At 51.6% G+C, this 21,540-nt stretch overlaps 2 protein-coding genes and 2 long non-coding RNA genes across 5 annotated transcripts in view; 2 read left to right on the top strand and 2 right to left on the bottom strand.

Moving 5' to 3' along the window:
- GPR143 (G protein-coupled receptor 143) overlaps positions 1-5,769 on the bottom strand; it is a 20,169-nt gene extending 14,400 nt beyond the window's left edge. The window contains exons 1-3 of the mRNA XM_039852227.1: positions 5,444-5,769; positions 4,775-4,884; positions 3,878-3,972 (exon numbers count right to left, since the gene is read on the bottom strand). Of these exons, the coding sequence (XP_039708161.1) occupies positions 3,878-3,972; positions 4,775-4,884; positions 5,444-5,711 (473 nt within the window). The 5' untranslated portion in view covers positions 5,712-5,769. The remainder of the gene's footprint in view (positions 1-3,877; positions 3,973-4,774; positions 4,885-5,443) is intronic.
- Positions 5,770-10,981: 5,212 nt separating this feature from the next.
- On the top strand, positions 10,982-14,086 carry LOC120594225 (uncharacterized). Of its 2 annotated transcripts, XR_005650522.1 has the most exons (3): positions 10,982-12,002; positions 12,451-12,646; positions 13,821-14,086. It is a non-coding gene; the product is annotated as an uncharacterized LOC120594225 (long non-coding RNA). The 2 variants fall into 2 exon arrangements; XR_005650521.1 differs by lacking the exon at positions 13,821-14,086 and having other exon boundaries at positions 12,451-13,520.
- A 590-nt stretch (positions 14,087-14,676) lies between these two features.
- Positions 14,677-15,879, bottom strand: LOC120594224 (uncharacterized). The gene is made up of 2 exons (XR_005650520.1): positions 15,471-15,879; positions 14,677-15,336 (listed from the first exon to the last, which is right to left on the bottom strand). It is a non-coding gene; the product is annotated as an uncharacterized LOC120594224 (long non-coding RNA).
- Positions 15,880-16,573: 694 nt separating this feature from the next.
- SHROOM2 (shroom family member 2) overlaps positions 16,574-21,540 on the top strand; it is a 105,543-nt gene continuing 100,576 nt past the window's right edge. The window contains exon 1 of the mRNA XM_039852217.1: positions 16,574-16,849. Coding sequence (XP_039708151.1) covers positions 16,685-16,849 — 165 coding nt within the window. The 5' untranslated portion in view covers positions 16,574-16,684. The remainder of the gene's footprint in view (positions 16,850-21,540) is intronic.

The following is a 21,540-nucleotide window of genomic DNA, read 5'->3' as shown; positions in this document are numbered from 1 at the left end:
GCTCCTGCACAGGTCCCATGCTTGGGCAATCGCACCCATTCCTCTCTGTGTCCCCACGCCCCCCAGCCTGTTCCCCCGAAGGAACCGAGCCCGCCAGCCTGGAGGATGCGCTCATGGACACGGGCAAGTGCAGGGCAGGTGGCCGCGGCTTCTTGGGTGGGGCGCTGTCGCTCACAGATCTACCAGACTCCTGGCAAAGAGGTCAGTGCCCCAGCTCATCAGGATTTTGACTCCGGGAACGGCTGTGTATACAGAGGGAGCCGTCACGGATGAGAGCGAAGGCAGCCCTTCCACAAAGGGCAGGATGGAGGGGACACAGAGCTGGGACACCGGGAATGAGCTTCAGGAGAAGAAACGTTCTTGGGCCCGCTGCCTCGGAGGCCAGAAAAAGATGGCCCAGCATGTGTTGCTTCCCACAGTCTGGCCACTTCTAGGGCAGCATCCCACCCTGTAGCTGTTTTTGGGAGCGGTGGGGTGTGTCTCGCCCAGAAGCCGGAGGCTTTGCATGAGACTCTCAGCTGAGCTCACATTCCAGACGCTGAGGCTGGAAGCTGCGGAGCTGGGGGGTGGGGGCAGGGCCGAGCCGGCCGACGCCTGGTCAGTGGAGCCCTGGCCCCAAATGGCCACGAGGGCTGGGAGTCAGCTCCAGGCCAGCCGACCCAGATGCCAGCCGCTCCAGTCACTGATACGGCCGGCAACCCACACCGGGCTGAGTCCCAACTCCAGTGTGGCCGCCACCAGGGGCCACCCGGGGCTGACGACCGTTGGCCCTTTTTCCGGACTGCTAGAAGGTCTTCCAGACCCCCTTCCTCTCATTTTCTTAGAGCAAGTGGCATCTTCGATTTGGGGCACTTCCCAGGGCCACCAGAGCCTTCTGCTACCTGGAGCCAAAGTAGCAGTGTGAATGTGAACTTTAAATGTCTCCGTGACATTTCTTAGGATTATAAGAAACAGTTCTCCCACACTGAAAAACCGAAGAAAATCACTAAGGGCTGGGAGGCCCAGGCATCCTGCAGAGCCTGGCCCCTGCCCTGCAACGCCTCAGAGACCCACCTCCACCCCAGCCGGCCGTGGGCTCTTCATGGCCACCTGCGGCATCCACTCCACCCTGCCCCTGGTCCTGCCCTTGGGAGGTGTCCCCATGTTCCGCATCCTTGGACGTTTGCCTCCTGGAAGATGCCACCCCTCTGGTCGCCGTCTGTCCTCCCGCTGACCTCCCGATGAGTCCCGAACACGCTCTCGGGTGTGAGGAGGACCCCGGTCTGCCTGTGCTGGCTTCTCGGGGCTCTGTCTGCCCTCCAGGTCCAGACGGCTGTCGGGCTGCCTTCCTAACCCGTCCCCAGGGCTGGTGGGGACGTGATGCATCCTCCCGGACAGTGTGAACAGACGCTTCCTCCCGCTCTCTTTGGGGTTCCAAGCCTTGTCCTCTCTCCACAATTGGTATTCTGTGGACCTCTACTTACGTCATAGTTCTGATTCCTCCAAAACTGAGGGGAGGGTCTCCGGGCAAGGGCGCACACTCACACTGTGCTTCAGGGGCAAGGCCTTCCGTGCTGCTAGCTGCCCACCAAAAACATTCTCCCTTTTTCCCTCAGTGACATAACCTGGATGGCGTGTACAGCAGCCGTACGTTTGGCTAACCAACTATATTTCCCATCTCCTCTTGCAGCTAAGGGACCATGAACCTAAGTTATGGCCAATAATATGAAAATGGAGTTGCGTGAAACTCCCAGGGAGGCTATTTAAAGGGAGACTCCTTTTGCATTGCTCTCATCCTTCTTCCTGCTGCCTGGAATGCAGATGTGATGGCGGGAGCGTCAGCAGCCATGTTGTGCCATGGCACCTCAAAAATGAAAGTCACACAGTAGGATGGCAGAGCAGGAAGAGAGAAGGAGCTTGGGCCCCTGATATCCATCATGAGGCCTGGACTGCCTACCTCTGGCCTCTTCTAGTGTGATAGAGACATTTCTATCTGGTTTAAGTCACTATTATTTTATGTAGCCAAAACTAACGCTCACTGATATGTGTGGTTGGAACTTTGACCTTAACTATCTTTCTAGAGAATTTTCGCAACCAGAGAGCTAGGTTCTATACAGATGTCTAAAAATCTGGGAAATAAAGTAAAAAGGTAGAAGGAACAAACACAAAAATGAAGTAAGCATTAAATTTCAGGCCAGAGAAACCAAAGCTAATGATGTAATATATATATATATATATATATATATATATATATATATATATATATATATATATCAAGAATATCAATAACTTTAGAGCAGGGATCTGCTAAGACTGCCCAAGGTATTCTACAGCCTGCATATGATCCTTATGTGCTTACTGTATTGGTTTTAAAACTGAATTTATTCAACAAATTGTGCTGAGACAACCAGATAACTACAAGCAAAAGAAAAAAAGGTGGACCTTGTCCTCACCTACATGCGAAGCTCCCTTCAAAATGGATCACAGACCTCAATCAAAGTGCCCAAACCATAAAACTCTTAGAAGAAAACAGGTATAAATCTTTACGACCTTGGGTAGGAAATAGTTTCTTAGAGGACAATAAAAGCACAAGAAACAAAACAAAACAAAGTAGAAAAATTAGACTTCATCAAAATGAAAAACTTTTGTACCTCAAAAGATGCCATCAAGTTAAGTAGAAAGACAACCCACTGAATGGGAGAAAATATTTGTAAATCATATGTACAATAAGGTACTTGTATCTAGATTATGTCAAGAACTCCTATAACTCAATAATAAAAAGACAAATAACCCAATTAAAAACGAGCAAAGGAATTGATTAGATATTTCTCCAAAGAAGGCACACGGAAGTCCAATAAGGGCATCGGGGAGATCAAAACCACTGTGAGAGAATACTTCCCATACACTAGGATGGCCACAAATTTAAAAACCAAACAAATACACAGAAAATAACAAGTGTTATTGGCAAAGATATGGAGAAATTGGAACCATCATACATTGCCAGTGAGGATGTAAAATGATACAGCCTCTTTGGAAAAGCGTCTCACAAGGTTATTCATAGAGCGATCTATGACCGAGGAACGGAACGGCTCGCTCTATACCCATGAGTGCATGATGAAAACATATGTCCACACAAACACTTGTGCACAAATGTTCATTGCTGCATTCTCTCTAATAGCCCAGACAATGGAAGCATCCTAAATGCCCAGTGGCTGATCCGTGGATAAAATGCGGTGTTCCATACAGTGGAATATTATTCAGCAATGAACAGGAATGAATTAATGATACTGTAATAACATGGATCAACCTTGAACGTGTTTAAGAAGCGCAACGCAAAAGGTCTTCACCTCATTTACACACATCATCACATTTACTCCTCCGCAACCTTATGAGGCAAGTACAATTTTATGGCTGAGGAAACAGAATTCCAGAGAGGTTAAGCAACCTCCAACAGCCACACAGCAAGTGAGTGACTGGGCAGATCCAAACCAACCAGCACCAAACCGCTAAGCATTACGTAAACTGCTCACCACACAGCACCTGCGGCCCCAGCATTCTTGGATTCTGTGTTTAGCATCAGTGTCACACATCGAAGAATTTTTTCCCCAAAACTTTAGATACTATCAAAAATTTTGTATAGTCACGCCAATTCTTTTTTAGTATTTGTCCACTTGCAAATATTAAATTTATCGAATCACTTGTTTTCAGGGTTCTAAAATTTTCAGTGTTTTGGTTCTGCCTTTGGCCTTTTATAAAACTGAGCTCCCATGGGTGTTCCTGGGTGCAGAGGCCAGCTGACGGATGCTGACCAGCTGTGTCACAACGCTCAGAATCCTCTGGGGGCCTTTTCTCAGACAAGGGAGCTAGGGCACAAAGCCCCCCTCGCCCCTCTGCGTACCTCAGTCCTGCAGATCTCCGGATCACCAGGTAGGCGTCCACCGCATAGCAAAACAGCCACCAGAAGCAGGCGCTGTACAACAGCTGGATCCACACCTGCAGCCATCAGGAAGAGCTGGCATCAGAGGTCCTGGCATCGGGCACAGGACTGCACTGCTCCCACATGTGCAGTGAGCTGGCAGTGCCACTTCCTCTGACATCAAGAGGCAGCACATGAAAGCCACCAGGAAACCCAGGGCGGGACGTGGCGGGGGTGGGGGCAGGTGTGCCTCTCCGTCCTCCATCAGCTCAGTGACTGCGCTAGCGAGCCCTGCCTTCTGCTACACAGGTAGGCACGGTGGATCGACGTCTTGCAAGTATGGCTTAAACTGGCGTGAGGGTCTCTGGGGCTCACAGGGTCTCTGAACTAGAAGCTCTTTTCCTGAGAACAAAGGAGTATGGGCAGGAAAGACTTAGAAAGGCCTTTCCAGTACAAGAGGAAGGAAGGGGCTCTGTCCGTTACTGGCAGCACCGGATGGGCCACCTCCTGGTTGGTCAAAGAGGGGTGGGAGGGCCCTCTGGGTCCACACAGCATCAGTGGGCCTCGAGATCAATCACTGAACAGTTAACATGGTAAAGAGAGCTCTATGTATACTTCATTAAGTAAAATACATTCAGTAAATCAATTTCTTTCTTTTCTTGTGGCAGTGGTGGGGGTGGAGAAGCCGCAGTAAATCACAGAAGGCCTCTACTCCAGGGTTCCGGATCAGCAGGTCTGAGGAGGGGGCGGGGTCTGAGAATTTGCATTTCTAACGAAGTCCAGTGGCTTGGAGGGTGACGTGGGACCACAATTTGAGGACCACGGCATCACGGGAGCGCAGGGAGGGAGGACGGGGAGAACTAAGGGAGAGGTACTCACCGCGGTCCCCACGCAGAAGGCGGCAGGCCAGACGTCTGTCCCGTTAACGTTGGAGATGTTTTCAACGAAATCCGGGAACGCTAACCACGCCACAGACCGCACTACGATACCTAGGCAAGAATTAGATGATACTTTGTATCTGGTCGTCATTCAGACCTAAAGCTGATTTGTTGCTCTGTAAAAAGGATGGATGGATGGACAGACGAACAGAAGGGAAAATGGGTAGGAGAATTTTGGCTTGCAGTTGCCCACCAGTCGTATAAAACCCAAACCTTGGAAAGAAAAAAAAAATACACAGTTAACTGTTACTCTCTCACTGCTGGAATAACGTTGTATCCATTCTTTTTTCTGAGTTTGGCTTAAGCGCAATGAAGTTTTTCTAGTACACTCGCAATAACAAACCCAATAAACAGGTCGTTTTAGAAACGAATGTCCTTTGGACGTCACTTTTACCAACCACGATGTTTTGCAGAGTCCCTTAGTCCACCCGCATGGTCCCTAGGAAGCCGCGTCTAGTCTTCCCTTCCCCGTGCTCGGACCACGCAAACGCCCTGCCCGGCCCGCGGGCCGCGCGCCCTCCGCCCGGTGCGGAGCGGATCCCACCCCGCGGGCGCCGCGCGCCCCTCACCGCGCGCGAACCGGGGCGGAGCGGGCGCCGCGCGCCCTCACCCGTGCAGCCCAGCACGTCGCAGGCGGCCGCGGCGCGCAGGATGCGGGTGGAGGCCGGGGCGCGCGCCGAGGCCGGCGGGGACGTCGCAGGCTCCCGGGGGCCCGCGGGCCGCCGCGCGGGCAGCAGCTGCAGGAGGCCGAGCGCCAGGCGGAGCGCGCCGCTGCCCAGGCACAGCGCGTGGAACGCCCGCGGCTGGAAGCTCAGCACCAGCTGGGTGGCGGCGTCCCGCGTGGGGCAGCAGAAGGTGCCCAGGCGCGGGGAAGCCATGGGCTGTGCTCGGGGACGCGTCCCACGTCTCAGCCGGGACCCCGCCGGACGGCCTGGGTCATGTGCTGGGCTGACTGGGAGGGGGACGTCATGTGGCCTGCGCCTCTCTCCCCCACCCCCGCCCCCGTTCCAACGCCCCACGCTGGCAGAAAAGGCGCCAGGCTTGGCGGGGGCTGTGCACCCTCCGCAAACGCCACGAGGCCTCACGAGGGTGACTGTCAGACAGGCGGGGCCGGGAGAGGGGTGAGGGGCGGGAAGAGCCAGAGGTCTGCGGGTCAGCGTTCTCCCGGCTCACCAAGCTTGCTCCGGGGCTGAATTCTCCAGGATCTAGAGCTTTCCCCGCCCGCCCACTCCCCCTGCCCTCACTGATCTTCCAGAAAAGCCTCATGTGCCGGATTTCTCTTGATGGACCCTCTGACATCCCTAATTTTGATGCGTTGCAGGCAGCAGCACGCTTCCTAAACTGGGACTGGTGTCACTGGTGTTAAAATAGTGCTTTTTAATGGTCCCTCCTTCAGGGAAAGAATCCCACAGGGACGAGATTTTCATTTGAAATCAATAAATAAAACCTAACGAAAGGGGAAACTACTTGGCCTAGCCAGACCGCGCGCGCGCACGCGCACACTCACACTCGCGCACACGCACACACACGAGCACACACGTACTTTTCGCCTTCCTTTTCAGGTCCGTTCCATTCGTACTGAGCTCGAGGCTGTAGGGTTACGTTTTTGACATTCTACATGAGCTTTCAAGAGTGAATCTGTTTAGGAAAAAATGTTATTCAACTTTATTCAGATTTTCTTAACTGCTGGAATTTTCCGACTTACTTCGTCGTGCATCGACGATCATGCTTTATTCCATACGCATAAAAGTTTCAAAAATTATATCAGTACTAATGACACTAAATCACGAGTGAGTGACGTTTGCAAAATAAAAAGCTCTTCAAGGTTGACGATAAAAGAGTCGCCTCCAGGTTATGGCTTTACCAAGCAAAGCTTTATTGAAAAGAGAGAAGGACAGAAGAGAAAAGAAAGCCAGCTCCATCAGATTTACCATCCGCCACAATCCTAACAGGCCGACTGGCAACCCCAAAGCAGACACCCTTGACCTCTCCCCCAGTAGATGGGCCCCCTCTGGTTTTTCCGTCTTTTCTCATTAGACACTTAAATGCAAACGCTTATGTGCCCTCCAACCCCAGCCGCTCCTCCAAGGTCCTCCTGCCTCCCTCCCCTCCCCGGGCTTTGCAGTTCCAAGCATTGAGGCAGAGTCTGGGCTGAACGCCGGCCCCTCCTTCCCGAAGACCAGAGGACGGGTTTCCTGCCGGGCCGGGGAGGGCAGACAGGCACTGCACTGCCAGATGGAAAGCAGGGCCTGCAACAAAGGGCTGCAAGCAGCACCACTTCAAAAGGATCCGACCCCACCCGTCTCTGAGCCGGGCAGCTGCTTCGATAAAAGTCCGGAACAGACTGACATTGTCAAAGCCCTGACCACCCTTCTGTATTACACACTTGCTCGTGAGAGCCGTAGCAAACACTCTGGGAGTATTTCTCCGAATGTTGCTTTTCCAGTCCTTAGTAAAGCATGAACCCTCCTGTCTGCTTTGGACAGTGCATCTCCTCTTGCCTGGCTCTCGGAAAGCAGAGGCAGCTTCTGGAGGGTAGTGCGTGGAATGTGCTTTTAAAGGTAAAAATGAGCCGCAAGCATCTGTGCGTCCGCCATCGTGCCGACGGTTCGGGTGGCCGATCCGTGCACAAGCTCTGTCTGTGCCCAAGCTGCACATATGCAGTTCTGCCTCCCGCATGCAAACCCGCAGGTGCCGGACGACTCAAGGGCCCAGGGTTTAGGGGGCGTGCTCCCAGAGGGTCAGTGGCCAGAATTACTTTGTAGGCAAATTGTTACCAATGAGATTCCTAGGCCGGATGGTCTCAGATGATAGTGCTGTAAACGTGCATGAGGATGGCTGTAAGACTAAACTTCTTAACTGTCAAACGGGTAAGAGAACTTGAAATCCGTAGGAGAAACAAAACCGAGATGCCCCTCAGGTATGTTGTGAAGTCCACATCAAAGACAAGGACAAAGTCCACATCGGCACCAAATAAACAAATTAGTCATCGATATAAGGGGAGGGAGGGAGGAAGGAGAGAGTTATGTGTCGAGCGGTTTAAAATTAAGTTGTGCTTGTTCCAAAACAGTGAGGCATTTAAATGATTTCAGACCTGAGAACTTAATTCCTCCATTTTAATGTGCATTCCCTTGCAGATCTCATTGAGAAGCAGATTTCTGATTCACGATGCCCAAGATTCTTCATTTCTGGCAAGCTCCCACGAGACGCTGCTGGCCGGTGGCTCCTTCTCGGAGTAGCGAGGCCCTCTCAACGTGAAAAAGAAAGAATATCAGGCCGTGTTTAATTTGGGTAGGGCTTTGATCTACCAATGTGGGCCCAATCAATTTAATTTTTAAAAAGTCCTAAATCGGAGAGGGCTTCGTCCCAGATCAGATGCAGAGAAATTGATCCATGTCCAGCTAAGTGAAACGGCACGCTAAATGCAAACGACAAGGCGTGGAAGGGTGAGATGAGGAGCGGTGAGTAACATCCTTCCTTCTGGTTCGGAAGCCCAGGGAGCGAGACACGTCTGGGACAGAAGCGGGGATGCTGAGAGGAAATGGGAGCACGCGTAAGAGGAAGAAGGCAGATAAGACCGGGAGAGCCAAACAAAAGTGGCTTTGTGTTAAGAAAGAGGACACATCCTGACAATGTTCTCAGGGAAACGTAAAGCGCGTTCGCCCTGCTCCAGACAGAGGGGGCCGGGGCTGCGGTGAACTCTCTCACGAACTGCACAGGTGAGCAGTTCGGTGCCCTCTGACGGGTCTCTCGAATCGCAAATGATCCCGCCTCATTATACACCATTTTAAGTGCTTTCTCTCTGAAAGCTGACTCGCCAGTTGAATAAATAAATAAAGCTCAAATGGAGGGCGAAACAGGATTCGCTTGACAGAGATTCAATGTTCGATTCACGGCTAAATTTGCCGGAACGCAGCCACTGCGTGAGGGAAGGATAACCTTGAAGAGTCTGATGAAGTCCGTGTACCAAAGGTCATAATAGCAAGGAAAGTTGCACTCGATGTTAGTGACGGAATAAACAGCAAAGAGAAAGAAAGGCAAACCACACTTACATTAAAATCCGATCGCCATATGACTACCTAATGCTATTATTTTAAAATAAACGTTTAATGACGAAGAGGATGGAGCGTCAAAGAAATGGACAAGCATGAACTCTGAAGGATAGTTCAGCGGGGAGCTAACTTAAGTGCATGAATGCATAAGCAGTTCCACATTCCTTCATGGCAAGAAATAATTATTTTTACATTTCCACGTCTAGAGACATTTCTCTATCATTCTTTATAATGAGAAACACCAGTGTTCAATTCACCTGATCTTGAGTACTGATATTTGGACCTTTCAGCTCAAAAAGACGATTTCGTTTTGTTTTGTTTTTTAAATAAAAATTTCCAACACCCACAAAGGAATGTACTGACTTTGAGACCCAGTGCTCAACTATGTATTTGAGGTCAATTGACAAACACTTGAGGCCGATTGAAGGCAAATTCTTTGACACAAATCTGCTTGCTCTCTTTGGAGTGGCTTTGAAAATATATAGGCACCAAGACTTTTGTTGTTTAAATGTACACACATAAGATTGTAGAAAAATTACACACATTTGATTGGTGGCCAAATTAAAGGTAGAAAAAGTTTGATTTGTGCTTTTAGGATCACAAATGATGGAAATGATTAGTTCAGTCAGAAGTCAGTAAATCCATTGCAATCTGAAATTATGTCTTGAATGTGTAGATCTTCTTAAATATCTCCAATTAAAGTCGACGAACATCGATCCCACGACAAGTTCTGGGTGGGGAAAGAGGTGACAGGCAGGAGAGAAGCGGTTCCCTCTCTGTTAGAAATGAGTAGAAAGGAGCCCAGAATCTAAAGCCGAGCTGGTTGGAAGGCAGGAGGGAGCATTTCTGAGAATGATGGGTGAGGCTCGCGACGAACGAAACAAGATGCAGAGGAAGATTTGACATCACACCTTGAGCTGAAAGGTGGCAGCATAGTCCCCTGTGACTGGGTGGCTCCCTCCCAGGCAGAGCCCGAGATGAGGGTCCCTGTGGCAGCCTGAATTTGGGAGCGTTTCCAGGGAAAGCCAGGAAGGGGTGGAGGACTGTGACTGTGAGGAGGACACGGAGTATGATATGCTTGTTCGACCCTGTGGAATGGCTGAAGATGCTCAGCGGTGGCCACAAGGCTAGAAGAGGCTAAAAAGTTGCTCTGTCTTATATGTGGGTATTGAACCCCTTTCTCTGCACCCTGGGGGATTCAGTAGCTCTGCAGATAACGCACAAGATGATTGGGTCCTGCACCCAGAGCCTGAGTCAGGGCTGACCTCACCTGGTGAAACACGAGAGTCTGAATTCCGAAGGAGCCTTGCCCTTTCTACTGAAAAACAACAGGAAGCTGTGGATTGAGAAATCGTGCTCGAGAGTCTATCTTCGGCTGGGCAGCCTGCGATCATGAGCCTATGAGCTCCGTCGTCTCCTCCTGAGAAGGCAGGAGGCGAGCCCCGGAGTGGAAGGGGGAGGGGTGGCATTTGCGTGCTGCGAAATCGACATTAATAATGTGATCTGACTGCCTCCCAGGAGCTGGCAGCTCCACGTCGCACGTCACTGCCCTCTCCACCCTCGTGGCTCATCTTTCTGTGTCTAGTTCACGTGCGAGGAAGCCAGGGGCACGGAGGTAGGACAGCTGCGGGTGGAGCCCCAGCACACGGCGCCCCCCGCGCCTCCTCCGCTGGGGGCTGAGATTCATGGGCCTGTCACCGCATGGGTAGCCTGCCTGGTTCTGAGCTTGGCGGCTCCACTGAATCAAAGTGATTTCCCACCGAACACCTTTGCCCCGTCCAACCCACGATGTTGAGTCAATGGGGGAAGGAAAACTTTCCGTGGTCACTAGAAACCTGGCGGTCCCTTCGTTACCTTCGCGATCACCAGGGCCCAGCCACATGGATGTCAACTACGGCCCGATGTAGCGAGCTGGGAAGAGAGCATCGCCTCTGCGTGTTCTTCCCCCAAATTCACAACCCGGTCCGATCATGAGAAAAACGTCGATTTGTAGACTCGGGGGACATTCTACACAATGCCTGAGCAGCCCTCCTCAACGTGGTCCGCCGGTCATGAAATAGCAGAGACGGAGAAAGGCCCAGGACCGAGAAGACAGCTAAACGCAACGTGGGGTCCTGGCACAGAAAGAGAACATGGGTGCGCACACCCCGGGAAGCCCCGGAACGTCAGGACTTAGTTACCAGCAACGGACTGACGGTAATTTCTCAGTGTCCACGAAGTACTGCAACTCTGAAAGACGTCAACGTCTGGGGAGACTGAGCAGACACGGTATAAGCTCTCTCTGTTGTCTGTCAATCTAAAATTATTCCAAAATCAAATACGATCTATTTTTTACAAAGTCAATCGCTCACTCTTCCCCGCGGCCCTCCCGCAGTGTGTCACTATGCAAAAGTAAAGAATTAGCATGATCGATTCAATTCTCGAAACTTCCTATGCGTGCCTGGAAGAAATCTGTCCGTTTTAGTTGAAAAGTCTGACCACCTATCAGATAGTCGTCCTGTGCTGCTTCCTGTTATTTCTACTGCTGGTCAAATACTTCTACATTCCTTGAAGTTCAGTCAAATAGATTCCATTGAAACAAGTATTTTGGCCAGCGGCCAGTGCAGGAATTTCCCGCATCGGAATCAGCAGCCCTCCAAGAAGCTGTGGCGTCCAGGGCCCCTCCTTCCCAGGGCACTGGAATTATTTCAGCTCTAAGGATGCACAGACGGTCCTTTCTCCTCGTGTGTGTGTGTGCGTGCGTGTGGCTGTGGCTGTGCCTGTCTTGTGGGGTGACAGGGAGGCAATGAAATAAATGTATTGAGCTCTTGCAGTTTGCAGACACTCCTGACTAGGTCATTTCATTCCATGGTTCTCAAAGGGGTCTCTTGAGCCGGTTGGAAATGCAAGTTCAGGGTGCTTTCTCTGAGAGCTGTCTACAAATCTAATTCCACCCCCCCACACACCCTTCTCAACGTATGGAGCCAAATAGGCGTTCCACATTCACACTGGGTGAAGCAGCGGGAGCTTCACCTTGAATTCAGGGAGAGCCTGAAATCTCATGCACGGAATGATTCTTTTGCCGCTTGAAGTTGCTTGTGTAGTTGCTAGCAGCCCCCGACCACATATGGAACTCAGGTATGGTACTTTTATACTGCGATTTAGTTGGCAAAGCTACCCCCAAGTTACAAGCCAGCGGTTGGATCCCAGAAGGTGTTCGAGATTTGAAAACCATTTTTTTTCAGATATAAATAACTAAGGTTGTCAGGCTGGTCTCTCTGGATCCCCAAGCCCTGCCCCCAGGCCAAGCTCTGATGGCTGACCCCAGATAGACGCATTTGGATCCAGCAGCAGGAGCTGTGGCCTTTGGCCACCATTCTCCAAATGAACAGGGAAGGTCCCACTGGGTGTCTTGGAGCACCTTAGCACGGTTTCACCGTGGCTGGCTGCAGCGAACTGACTTACGTTCCCCCAAAATCGCAGGTCTAACCCTGAGAGCTGTAACTGTTGCCTTACTTGGAACAAGAATCTTTGCACATGTGATTACATTAAGCGTTTCAGGATGAAGCCATCTTTGATTTTCCAGGTGGGCTCGAAGGCACTGTGAGTGTCTCTGCTAGAGAGCTTCACGGGAAGACGAAGCTGACACAGCAGAGCGGAAGGCTATGTGACCACAGAGGCAGAGATTGGAGTGGTTGGCCACAAACCACGGAAATCCAGCAGCCACCGGGAACCGGACGGGGCAGGAGACAGATTCTCCCCTACTACATCTTCCAGACGGGGTATGGCCCTGGATTTCAGACTTCTGGCCTCCGGGAAAGAAAACATTTCTCGTTTTAAGCCATGTATGGTAATTTGGGACAACAGCCCTAGGAAGCTAACCGAGTGTCCCAAAGGCATCTGAAATTCCAGTGTGCCCCGATTCCCAAGTGATTGTTTCCCCTCACCTGTCTTTGGGCCGCTGAATTCTGTTTATCAGCCACTCAACTCGGTTACTTCAGCCAGAAAACCAGTTGTTTTTGATCCCCCCACCCCCGCTGGTCCATCAAGCCTCCCCCCTCTCCGCACACACACCCTGGGAGTGGGGTGTGGAGGCTCAGAGGTAGATGCACAGTGACCGGACCGCGGGACTCCTGCACTCACTATCCAGAGGTCTGCTTTCCAGTCCTGATGCTGTGGACTTTCCCACAAAGAGCATTCCTTCACTGAGGGGCCCCACTTCCGCTCAGCCTTCAAGATAATAGCTCAGTGATTCTGTCCTGGGTCTGCTTTGAAATACTTCAGGGAAAAAAAAAAAAAAAGTGTCGGGGTGAAACAAAAGAGTTCTATTTCCGTGTCTATTATAAATTTTTGCAACAAGAGATGAAAAATTAAGAAAAAAATTAACCTCTGGTTTTAGTAACCCCCTTTTCTTCTCTTTGATCTCTTTCCTGCTGAAACTTTTTACAGTGAAAAGACGTTTTACACTTAATTGTGCTCTAATTGTTTCACGGAGGTAATTTTTTTCTTCAGTTAGAGTTAATGTTTCATATTTCCTGCATCCTTTACATTCCTGAGTGACCTCTCCCCAGTACTGGGCTAGTAAAAAAATGCTCAAGAAACAGATGTTCATTGGCTACTTTATAAAACAAAAAAACCAACCAACCAAAAAAAAAACCTCGAAAAAAAGCCAATGGCTTTATAAAACTGTAATTTAAAGCACAAAACCTTTTAAAATAGTAGCTCTAGCTAAGTACCCCCTCTTTATAAGTGCTCCTGATTTGAAAAGTTAAGTATTATGTCTTTCTTTTTTATTTTTTTCATAAGGAGGATTAGCTATTGATTAAATCTGACAGTCAATTTCCTTTCACTTGTTAATTCGTTATGGGTAAAAAAATTTATTTTTTTTTAACATACATTAAAAATATGTATGTTTTAACCATCATTTATTTATTCCTTTCTGGCTGAACGTCCAAGGAGCGAGAAACTCCACAGAACCCACGTGCAAATGACAAAAGCTAGATGCTGACGAACACATTCCACCCTCAGGAATTTGAGCTGAGTTGTGAGTTCTCAGAAAAGAAAGCTGTCACCTCTAAAAGTCCACACGGGTTCAATGTCATACTAAAGTCTTCTAAAGAGCTGCGGGGTTGATACATTGGGGCAATGCCTCTCGGTCACAAGATGCTGAGAGCTTCCCATTTGACAAGGTCTTGCAATGACATAATGAACATTACACAGAAGTCCAGGTGAGACAGGAGCACAAGTAGAAGGAGGCTGGAGGCAGCTCGACTATATCAACCCAAATGTTGATGAAAGGATTTATGTGGTCTGAGAGGAGGACATTGTGCTCAGAGCAGGCCACACAAGCCTGCATCCGGTCCCTTTCAGCATATTTGTTAATGTCAATATAGACAGCAGCCTTATATTCAAACGACGCTAAGTGGGGAGGGATGCCTAATGGGAAGATTAAAAAAAAAAAAAACCTGACAAAATGATGTTTGGTAAGGATGAATGTAAACTTGCACCAAAGTTGAAGGAATGAACATTTAGTAAAACCCTTTCTAGTGACACATGGGTAATCTGCTCACGATGATACAGTGTACATAAAACGTTAACGATGACTGCCTTCGGTGTATGGAGACAATGGAATCACTGTCTCTGCTCTCAAGAACCTAGTGGTCTGAATTTCAGTCCTGGGTAAAAAGTGAGATTTAAGTCAACATCACTTTGGGAGGGGGTGGGGGGTGGTGGCTGTTTTGGGACAAGAGGACTTCCAAAAACTCTGGGAGCATGTTTATGGTCCTTTATCTTTTGGCTTATAATATCCATGTACTTTTTAAATTTAAATTTTTATTTGGAGATAATTATAGATTCACATGTAGTTATAAGAAATACAGGGATGACTTTTGCACCCTGCACTCTGCCTCTCCCAAGAGTAACATCCTACAGAATTATAGCGTGACATCACAACCGGGTTATTCACATTGACACAATCCACCAAGTTTATTCTGAGTTCCTCAGTTTACATGCACATGTGTATCTAGTTTGGTGCAATTTAGTCAGTGTATGCAGATTCTTGTGACCAACACTGCCTAGGTCCACTTGAGATCGATTCTTACAGACGTACTTCGTAAATCTCAATTAAATAGGAAAAAGTCACCTCATTCCTGTAACTAGAGGCATTGTGGATTCTAGCTTGGAAGTTATTCCTGGGGCAGTAACCACCGCTCAGTGCCCTGACAGGTGTCCAGGGGAGTCTACAATCTCATTTCAATTGCTTGGAATGAGACGTAAAAGATCGGCCACAGAACGCAGACCATAGAATGCACTTGACCGCTGAAGAAACTGAGTCTTGAGTTGAAATTCCTTGTCTGGCTCCCCAGACAAGGTCTCCAGACTCTGCGCAGTGCTGTCCGGTCTTGTCTTTGCAGCGTACTCCCAGTACCCGGATGGAGCTGCTTTGAGAAAACAGGTGTTCATCAGCGTCCAGCTGCGTAAGTACAAAAAGCAACAAAAATTGTTGTTGTTGTTTTTTTTTGCAAAGTATGCAAATGCCTATCAATGCACCTATTTCTTTATTCTAGACTTTTATGGATACTGAAAAGCGGCAGAAACAGGTCGTACAGCTTTTCAATCCACATTCGATCATTCTAGACCACCACCTCCGCTTTGTAGGGGATGCAGCCGTTGGACACCAAGTCCTTATGACTGAATTCTATGAAAACGAGACCACGGTTTGCACAGAAAGACTTTCTGGGCTGTAACTACAGGGAGAACCGACAAGAGGCCATTCCTCCCTCGTGGGGACAGGTCCAGCGCTCTCGCCTCCCGCTCGACTTCTCGAGCGTCCACCTGAGGGCCAGCGCGGGAGCCCGGGCTGCGGGGGGCGCCCCTTCCCGTCGCTCGGGCTGTGCGCGGGCAGGGAACAGGACGGGGACAGTGGGGGCGCGCCGGGGGGCTCCCGCGAAGCGCCGTCCGAGGCCGCGCGCTGGGGAGCCAGGTGCTTCCGCGCGGGGAGGGCCCTCGACCGCTTCCGGCCTCACCTGCGCGGCCCGCGCCAACAAAGGCCAGGGCGCCCGGCCGGCCGCGCGCTGCAAGATGGAGGCGCCGGGGGCTCCGGCCGCCGCGGGGCCCGCGCCGCCCCGCCTCGCCCCGCGCGGGCGCTTCCACCGCCTCACCTGCCGCGCACGGGCTTCGCGGGCGGCAGGGGGACGCGTCCCGAGCCGCGAAGGCCGCCGGCGCCCGCGCGGGAGGAGGGCCCGGGCCTCGCGCCGCGTCCCCGCCCGCGCGCTCTGCGCCCTGGGTCCCCACCCGCGCGCCCCCTGCCCATCTCTGCGGCACCTGCTTTCGGCCCCAGTGTCTCATGTCTGCTCCACCCCATCTCTGCGGGCACCTCAGCCGGGCCCTCAGGCCCCGCTCACCCGCGTCTCCCTCAGTGGGCACCTCGTTGCTGGCTCCCAGGCAAGGCCCCGTGCCCACCTCAGGGCAATCTGCCGCGTCTGCCCACCTCTGCGCGCCCTGCCCACCTCTGGTGGCACTTCCTTCCAGGTCTCCGCGCGCGCTCCCTGCCTCTGCCCGCAGACAAAAAAAAAAAGAGCCCTCAGTGCCCTCTGCCCTGCCTCAGCAAGGCCCGCCCCTCCGGTCTGCCCTGCCGTTCTTGCCTGCCGCCGGCTGCCCTGCCCCCGGCCCCGGCCCGCACTCTCCTCCCAAGTTGCAGCGCAAGTTCGCCAGTGGCCGGCGGCGGCGGCCCGGAGCCTCCCTCGCGCTCGGCCGGCTGGGGCTCCCGCGGTGCATGGGCGCGGACCGGGCGGGCCTCGGGGGCTGAGCGGCCCCGCGCCATGGAGGGCGCCGAGCCCCGTGCGCGGCCCGAGCTCCTGGCCGAGGCCGAGGCGCGGGCGGCCGACGGCGGGCGCCTGGTGGAGGTGCAGCTGAGCGGCGGCGCCCCGTGGGGCTTCACCCTGAAGGGCGGCCGCGAGCACGGCGAGCCGCTGGTCATCACCAAGGTAAGGCGGCAGCGGGGTGCGCGCGCTGACAGCCAGCGGGCGGGCGGGGGGCTCGCAGGGGCTGGGGGGCCCCCGAGGGGGCGGCGCGATCGCTCCCCCTGCGCAGGGGCGCGCGTCTGCTCGGGTCTGCTGCGGAGACGCGGGCACCTGGACACGTGGAGGTGTGTGGTCCCCGCGCCGCCCCCGCCGCGGTGTGGCGGCTCCCAGCCCCGCCGGCTCCCGGTGCCGCACGGAGTTTAAATGGCTCCTGTTCCGGGTCCCCTCCCCTCCCCCTCCGGGAAGGGGCCCGGCACGGTCCGCTGTCAGTCCCGGCCTCGCCGGCGGCGGCCTGGCTGCACCTGTGGAGCTGCCCACAGGTCACCACGTGCCCGGGGGTGGACCAAACCGTCCCCAGCAGCGTTTGCCTCTCCGGGTCCTTGGACCTGCACCCCCTTATCGCTAGGAAACCCAGACTGGAGCTGCCGCCAGCCCAGCTTCTCGCTTCCCATCGGCCCATCAATATTTACTGACTGGGCTTCAAGCCGGCTTCACTGCGCTCTGCAGACCTGCAGAAACGTACAGAAACTGTCCAGAGTCATTTGTGAAAGCGGGATTCGAGCTCCAATAATAAAAATAAAAGTCATAAAGTGTCTCATCAGCAGCGTGTTTCGCGTATCTGTGTCTTGGAGAGGGGACGGGCTACTTTAGAACTGAGTTCTCTTGTCTCAAAACAGGAAAATCTGTCTTGAAATCCACTAGCCCAACCCAGTACAGATCCGTAAAAACACACAAACAATTCAATCGTTTTCTTTTCTTCTGATTAGAAGTGTCAATCGGTCACTTTCTCGGAGAAGGGTTGGGCTGGGTTGTACCGAGGGACAGCTCCCTTTAAAATGTAAAAATTCTTGGCTACTGGAAGCGTTTGAAGGTGACCTACCGGTTTTCTTCACTGCTGGGGCAAGAAATAAAGGGACTCCTACCTCACCCTCCCGGTAATGACTTTGGGAAGTGGTGTGACTGTGTTGTTTGGGTAGCAAAGAACACACCAAACTTTTCTGTTCTAATTTTCTCTCACTTTTATATTCACAGAACTAAGGGCTTTGAAGGGAGCCTTGCTTAGATAGATAGGCACTGGATTTATGTTGAACTGGGAAGAGGCTGTGTAGCCTATTATACAGAGCTGGGCAGTCATCCTACTGCTGGCCCAGGGCCCTTCCCCATGCATTTGTGTGCTTAAGCTTATTTGCCCGGGCCTTTTAAAGAGAAGTTTTACAGGGCGTTTTCTGATGGTAAAAGTTAAAAAAGATACTGGGTAAATTACTCAGACCTTTAGCATTTCATGTATTTCTTTTAAACAAAGATACGCGCATGATTCAATAGAGCTCTCTCAGACTTGCCTTTATAGCGGACAGAATACGTTGTAATACATTTAAGGTGAGGTCTTGCTTTTTGGCCTTACACAGTATAAGAAAAGCTGGAAGTCTTTTTAAAATGCGTTTCTTTTACCAGAAGCTTGATAAAGGGACCCAAAAAGCACCTCTACCTTTCTAAAGGTACCTGAAGTTCTAAAAAATCCCAGTGCTCCCCCAGTGTCCACTGAAAACAGTGGCTTCCTGTTTTCCCTGTCCAAGAGGCCCCCATTGTAGAAACTGAAGGCGGTGGGCAGTAAAACCCAGTGGCCGCACACCCGGGCCTTTTCAGGGCACATGGGGCACTTTGCTCCTGATTTGTTAGATCTCAAAGTAGTCGCTAAGGTGTTTTTTTTTTTTTTTTTTTTTGGAAAGTCTTCGTGGCTAAGGCCAGGAGCAGTGTAGAAGCTCAGCATTTCCACATTGTGCTTCAGCAATAAAAAACATGCTTGTGATTCTTGTCAGATGCTCGCACGTTCCTCCCTTAAACTGCTGCTTAGTTTTTCCAGGTGCTTCCACGTGGCTGGAGATTTGGGGTTTTCATGCGTGCTTAGGATGGAGAGGATTCAGAACAGTTTGGGACTGCTGTACCACATCTTCATGCACACTTGTGTGTCGGTGCGCACATGGGTACGCACTCATCCGTGCACAAGCTGTGTTGCATGGTATTGGCAGAGCTTCACATACCTGTCTTTTCTCCTGGGTTAAGTCGTCAGGGATGCTTGCTTACCATCCAACAGCTGGTAAGTAAGTATCACATTATGAGAAAAGGATGAAAGAAAGTGTGTTCACTTGTAACCACTTAAAGAACGGAAATAGACTCTTCTGATGGATGCTGGGGAAGATTTTTTCCCCACCAGAATTTGGATTAATCCAAGCTTTGACTCTTCCTTTCTGTTTAGCTACAGAAAGGAGTCATTGGTGATTCTTTCACTAGACGTTTTGCATTTAAAAACCTTTGTAATTAAACAGTCACATATTAGAGCTCTGCGGTCTCATACGAGACATTTTCTACTTAACAGAATGTGACTCGGGAGAAGCTAAATCCAGTGTGGGAGGACATACTGTTGTTTTGATAATGAAGTCTCCTTTAAAAGCCTCATGGAGTGTACATCTGAGGACTGAAAGAGATGCTGTGAACAAGGCCGCTTCAGTTGGAAACGTTTTATGAGCCCATTTTATAGAAGAGTTAAGGCCAGGAGAAGTTACATGGTGTGCCCTGAGGTCACAGACCTGGCAAGCCTTTGGTAGGGCCCCCGAAGACCAGATGTTGACAGTGAATACCCCTGCTTTTTCCCGAGTCAGTGCGATCTGGTCTGGTCTGGAATCACTTGCCACGTATATTAAATAACTCACGTCCGTTCGAGGACAGTTTTTTTTAACATTGACACTGTTCATATTCTGGGTGCGACTATTCTTTGTCATGGGGGCTGTCCTGTGCATTGGAGGGTGTTCAGCAGCATCCCTGGCCTCTATCCACGGACACACCCTCTCCAGTTGTGACAACCAAAAAAAAAAAACCACATCTTCAGACACAGCCAGATGTGCCCTGGGTGCAACATTGCCATAATGAGATTCTCCGTGCATCACCTTTGCTTTGAAAGGGTTTTAGCTTTTAAAGCTCGCGCTTTATTCTTTTTGAAGGCAGCGGCCTGTAGGTGGTGTGTGGGGACCCCTGGCCATGGGCAGCTTTGCGGTGGGGAGTGGAGGGGGCGGCTGTTTTTTTCCCCAAGCTCTGGCCCTGATAGTCAGCTTTATTTACATAGTCAAACTCAAACAAATACTTGCTTCATCTGCATTTTTGTAGCTGGAAAAAGGAAATCAAGCAAGAACTGCCGAGTGCTGTGTTTTATGGGCATTCGGTGGGGCTGCTGCTAAGTAAGGACCGGCTTTTCTGGGGGTCTAGTCTGAAGTGGAGGGGACGCTGACTTCCCGGGAGTGGCATTCTTGGAATTTCAAGCGCCTGTGTGAAGTGCCACCAGACCCTCGAGGAAAAGTGGCCACCGGATCTGTAGCCACTCACCGTTCACTCTGACTTGGAGCTGGAAGACACACAGGCCCCGTTCTTCCACGCCGTTGGCCGAAGGGAGCGGAACAACGTCCGTGTGCTGAGACACTACGGACCCTTGGGCCTGCTCATGTGTCCCGGGTGATGCAGGACATCTCGGGACCTGTGTGAGGACATGTGAGGATGCGCACGCCCCTGTCGTATTTGCCTGTTCCTTTCCCCATCAGGCCAGCGGACGTAAAGCTTGGAGAGGGCGGGGGACCTGATTTCTAAAACGTCACCGGAGAGTCTTGAATTCCAAGGAAGCATCCAGCCGCCAGCTGGGTGTCAGCAGGCCCCCCGCGGCCTCAGGAATGTGTGTGGAGGAGGAAGGAGAGAATCCTCGCCCCTCCTCTTCGTGGTTTCTTAGAGTCCGTTCTCTAAGAATGCCAGGGCCCTAGCCGGCAACCCCAGAGGATTCACTGATTGGGGCCTGGTCGGGTCCCAAGGGTGGCTCCCGACTGTCAAGTTGCTTTAGGGAAACACACCCATCTGGGAGAAGGTGTGAGAGCCGAGGCTCGGGTTGCCCCAAACCTGGGGGCTTCAGGCCATAAAAACAGTTCTCGAGATATGGGACAGAGTCCCTAAACGTCCTTTCTCTAGTTTGGATGGTGCAGGTGGCATGGGACGGAATCGGGGCACATCGGGGTGGAGGTGGGGGATGGCGCATGTGGCCGGGTGGCAGATGTCCCAGGTGGACTGTTGAGCTCCGGACAGTGGGAGGCTCAGGCTGTTGGTCGAGAATGGGAGGCACTGAGCACCTGATGTATCCCCCTTGGTGGTTTGAGAAGGGGCTCTGTTTTATGGGGCCATACTGCATCCCTGTCACTAGGGACTTGGTGACCAGGAGGGTTGGAGCGAGCAGCGACCTGGGTCAGCACGCCCTGTTGTCCTGACATCCTTATATTGTCCTCCCAAGAGCCACGTCCTTTGTCAGTGACAGTAAGGTTTTGAAAAAGAGGGATCCGCTGAGCGGCAGTGTGTCAGGGGCTGACACATCTAAACTCCCCTGAGGATATTGCTGCTGTCCGTGTTTGCACACGGTCCTGGGTCAGTACCTGCCCTGGGGACTGCTGCTGCTCTCCAGGTGTCAGAAATAAATGGTGGCTGCCGAGGGCTGGGGCTTCCGCTCCCTAGGCAAAGCCAGGAGCCATGGGTTCAGTGGTGGCCGCAGCCACTGTTCACGATTGCGAAGTCCCTCAGCTGTCTGAGGCCAGCCACAGTGTTTTCCGAGCTGTTCGGATGAGTGGAATTCT

This window comes from Pteropus medius, unplaced genomic scaffold (assembly GCF_902729225.1).
Source record: "Pteropus medius unplaced genomic scaffold, Ma_sr-lr_union100, whole genome shotgun sequence".
Taxonomy (NCBI): domain Eukaryota; kingdom Metazoa; phylum Chordata; class Mammalia; order Chiroptera; family Pteropodidae; genus Pteropus; species Pteropus medius.
Note: the sequence above shows the minus strand (reverse complement) of the source record. Positions and strands in the feature narration are given on the sequence as shown.